The 4,438-nt window shown below is 44.1% G+C and overlaps 1 protein-coding gene across 1 annotated transcript; it reads right to left on the minus strand.

Annotated features, from left to right (window-relative positions):
• Window positions 1–1,920: 1,920 nt before the first annotated feature.
• Window positions 1,921–3,403, minus strand: LOC123730516 (glutamate-rich protein 6). The gene is made up of 3 exons (XM_045707574.2): window positions 3,315–3,403; window positions 2,979–3,207; window positions 1,921–2,798 (listed from the first exon to the last, which is right to left on the minus strand). The coding sequence occupies exons 1-3, from the start codon at window positions 3,401–3,403 to the stop codon at window positions 2,547–2,549; spliced, it is 570 nt and encodes a 189-aa protein (XP_045563530.1). The 3' UTR covers window positions 1,921–2,546.
• Between the last annotated feature and the right edge of the window lie 1,035 nt (window positions 3,404–4,438).

Genomic DNA, 4,438 nt, shown 5'->3' on the forward strand with positions numbered 1-4,438 from the left:
CTGGATTCGAACCAGGGTGTCTGTAGTGACAACTCTAGCACTGAGATACAGTGCCTTAGATTGCTGCACCACTCGGGAGCCAGAGTGGAGGCTGTTATAGCTGCAAAGTGGGACCATCTCCATATTAATGCCCATGATTTTGGAATGAGATGTCATATAGTGTAGAGATCCAAACATGCCTCTGGTAGGAATTAAGATCCAATTTGTTGAAATGCCACTTAATTAGAATAAAATCTGTACAATATAAATACACAAAGTCATCACAAAAAAAAGACTATTCATGTCAAAAATCAAGATTATACATCTAAAATTGCGTACAAGTGATTTTTTCATCAATCTAAGTGGCAGGTGAACCTACCAAAGGGCTCTGCCTCTAATGGGAGATTTCAAACTATCAAACCAGGGATATTACATCCAGAGGGACAAATGTTACTGGAGGTTCTTTGCAGGTTGGAGTGAATTTCAGTCTGTGCTTATTGGCTGAGTTAGATGTGTGTGAGAGTTGTGTATGTGGTTTGTGAAGGCCTCATCTCCTCTGGGTCTGTATTGTTGACTAGCTGGTCTCTGGGGGCTTCCTGTGCTGCTGGCAGTACTCACAGGTAATAGAGTCCAGCTCACTTTCCAGGAGCTCCCCTGACGAATCCGAGCAGGATGCCCTTGTGCTCTAAAAGGAAACCAAGCATTCAGCTCTGCAGACCACATCCAGCACAGTGCTCTAAGCCTGTCCTTTTTAGCCATGTCTGTAAAGCCAGTCGCCTGTAGTGGCCTATGTACCAGCAATACACTATTTTCACACCCCCCCAAAAAAATTATACAAGAAAATATTGTATGCGTAATACAATTGGTGTATTACTGTGCTGTGACAGTGTTCAGTTGAATCAGCTAAGCCATAATGTGCTTAGAAAAAAACAGCATGAAGAAAGTTTCCTAAAACAATCCAACAGTGATAATAACAAACATTACCATGTCAAAAATGTGTTGGTGACTGTTTAGTTTCTACTTGGCAAGCTGTGGGAGTTTTGAGATCCTTGCTGAGTACAGCCAACACTTCATTATCTAGGGACGTATCCATCTCCGGGTCCTCGTTTTTAGGAAGATTCGAAAGAGAGACAACAAAGGCAGTTCATCATTTATTCAACAGAAGTGCCCACATTGCTCATCATTAATAAGTGAAAATGGAGAAACTCCAGATTTTAGGATTCTGTATCTACAGTAATGCTAACACTTCATGCTGTCTGATGTCTGTTACATTGGTAACAATAAAAATATCCCCAGATGAAGATGTAGACTTTTCCGCTCAACACATATCGCACTCTTGGAGCACTTCAGGGACTTCTCAGAGACAGGAAATAGACATTTATTGGAATTGATTTGAAGTGTTTTACTATATTTTTTCATAGCGAGGGCCTACTTCTAAAACATCGGTGTTTCGCCTAGCTACGTCGGAGTCAAGACGTGTATCCACACATTCCAAGGGGAGCCCTGATTCCTCTACAGGTTTTATAGTCCCTTCTTCTGACTGAATGTTGACTGCAAAGGAATAATTTGTCAGGAGAAAGGGAAGTAGTTGGGCTAAGAAAACAACATGATTTGAGGATCAGCATAATTCTTAAGTCTGACCTTTAACAATCACCACTCATTTATCTCATAGTAATTACTTTTCTCTTACCTCGGCTACTGTCCTCATGTCTCCTCTGGTCCACCAAGTCGGTCTGTGACCTCCACACATTCCCATAGCTGTGGTCCATGCATTCAGATAAGTCAACATTATGCCACTGACATGAAAACTCATTGCACTGTATTTTTTCCCCTTCTACTACTTCTAAAAAAAAAGAAAATGTGGAAAAATATGATATGCCAACTCTTAAATTAACTCACAAGATTTATTTTTACTTAAATGATGTAAATGCCGTGGGCATAACATTGCAGATACAGCTCCTCTGAAGAGACTGTTCAGAAATGTCATGGTCAATCATTTGACCTTCAGGCTACTGCACAGATGAGTAATTAAGGTTCTGTCTACCATGGCCTATTTCTATTGAAGATTCTGAGTTGATTAGCTATGATACCTGCACCGAGTCAGTATAAAACTAGTAGTCGAAACATTATTATCCTGTTTGCAGATTTCCTGGATTCTCCTGGGCTCCGAGTCCATTCGGCTGCATTACTCCACATCCTTCAAGTTGCCTGGCTGCTCTACTGCCGACCAGCACCATTAAACGGCTGCTGTAACCTATGCACGGGTTGTTGGGTTCAAGGGTTGTTGGGACCTGAACTGAATCTTCTAGGCCTACTTGTGATTGAAGAATGAGGTGCCTCATTCGTCATTTTCCTTAGACCGCTGACTAATTTCTTAATTTGCACAATGGGCCAACCATTACATCTATTCCAAATGTATCTGACAAGAAACATGACCTGTCTTTTCTAACATTTTAGCATAGCTACACATGGCTACTGTATTTATTTCTAATTAGAATAAATGCTAAATGCATTGGTTTCATAGCAACGAGATGTATTCTAGAACACAGGCTTTGAGTTGTCAGTTGTTATAAGTCCTTAGAGGCCATGAGAGCTTTGGTCTTTTTGGGCGAGCTCTGTTTTTCCATCTGTCTCTTGAGTCTCTGCATCTGGGCAACGAGGCTGTACTGGGGCTTAATGTTGTGGGGATTGGCCGAGTGCTGGTAGGCCATGCAGGTCTGCATCCGGTCCAGCAGAGTGTAAATCTCCAGGCTTTTCATTTGGAGATGTTGCAGCAGGATGTCTGGCCCCGGCATCACTAGGCCTTCTGGATGGGTTAGCTAGGAGAGAAAAACAACAGAAAACAGTTAGAACACATGGGATGGAGCGTGTCCATGAGATTAGCAGCTTATCAGCTATGTATGTTTCATGTGCATTACTGTACTTATCCTTGAAAATCCATCAATGATGAACGACGGAGAAGTTCATCAATATGTGCTCACAGTCCTGTGACGACTCACCTTGAGTTTGGAGCCCACGTTGAAACGCACTCTGCTTTGGTGAGAGGAGAACGTGAGGTAGATGCGTTCCTGGGACTGGATGCGGAGGCTGATGTGGCTACCCAGGACCAGACAGATAGGCTGGAAGGGAGGGGCTTGGATGTGAGGCTCAAGGTCCAGCCAGTTCCAGCGTCGTCTCAGAGCCCCGGTCTCACTGCAGCAGGAGCCTCCCAGCTGGGTCAGGTTCACCCTTCACAAACACACCACAGTTACAGTATAGACATGCAGTAACAGCAGAATACTTCCACAGTTTATCTGTGTATGTGATTTTCAGGGCAAATATTAAAAGGTACAAACCATATAAGTCCATTGGGGTGGTAGCACGTAGACTGGCCTCTGGTTGTAAACATGGCCTCAAGGTTTGGCTCTAAGTCCTTGTCCTCCATGATTATATAGGTGAAGTCAGCAGCCTCCACAGAGGAGATTATGATAGCAACATTCCCAGATGGATAGCTTTGTTTTCACTAAGGAACTTATTGCTAAACTGTTGTACAAATTGCCTGGTGCCCGAGTCCCTTAAGTAAAAAGATACAACACATTACCTGTTCCGTCTGGATATAATGTGATGAAGGGTTTGCCATTTGGATAAAACCTCAGAAGCAAATGTATTCTCTAAAAAACAAACACATAGATCACTCATTAATGGTAGTCCATGGACCTGAACAGTAAGGGAGTAGCACGGACCTGAACAGTAAGGGAGTAGCACGGACCAGAACAGTAAGGAAATAGCACGGACCTGAACAGTAAGGGAATAGCACGGACCTGAACAGTAAGGGAATAGCACGGACCTGAACTGTAAGGGGATAGCACGGACCTGAACAGTAAGGGAATAGCACGGACCAGAACAGTAAGGGGATAGCACGGACCTGAACAGTAAGGGAATAGCACGGACCTGAACAGTAAGGGAGTAGCACGGACCAGAACAGTAAGGAAATAGCACGGACCTGAACAGTAAGGGGATAGCACGGACCAGAACAGTAAGGGAATAGCACGGACCTGAACAGTAAGGGAATAGCACGGACCTGAACAGTAAGGGGATAGCACGGACCTGAACAGTAAGGAAATAGCATGGACCTGAACAGTAAGGGGATAGCACGCACCTGAACAGTAAGGGGATAGCACGGACCTGAACAGTAAGGGGATAGCACGGACCTGAACAGTAAGGGGATAAGGGAATAGCACGGACCTGAACAGTAAGGGAATAGCACGGACCTGAACAGTAAGGGGATAGCACGGACCTGAACAGTAAGGGGATAGCACGGACCTGAACAGTAAGAGAATAGCACGGACCTGAACAGTAAGGGAATAGCACGGACCTGAACAGTAAGGGAGTAGCACGGACCTGAACAGTAAGGGAATAGCACGGACCTGAACAGTAAGGGATTAGCACGGACCTGAACAGTAAGGGGATAAGGGAATAG

Source organism: Salmo salar, chromosome 25 (assembly GCF_965601325.2).
Source record: "Salmo salar chromosome 25, fSalSal1, whole genome shotgun sequence".
NCBI classification, from domain to species: Eukaryota; Metazoa; Chordata; class Actinopteri; order Salmoniformes; family Salmonidae; genus Salmo; species Salmo salar.

Bases quoted from the DNA above. Each gene is read 5' to 3' on its own strand.
- LOC123730516 (XM_045707574.2), bottom strand. From the start codon at position 3,403: ATGGAGGACAAGGACTTAGAGCCAAACCTTGAGGCCATGTTTACAACC. The intron at 3,208-3,314 runs GTTTGTACCTTT...GTGTTTGTGAAG, and splicing joins CACCCCAATGGACTTATATG to GGTGAACCTGACCCAGCTGG. The intron at 2,799-2,978 runs GTGAGTCGTCAC...TTTCTCTCCTAG, and splicing joins ACGTGGGCTCCAAACTCAAG to CTAACCCATCCAGAAGGCCT.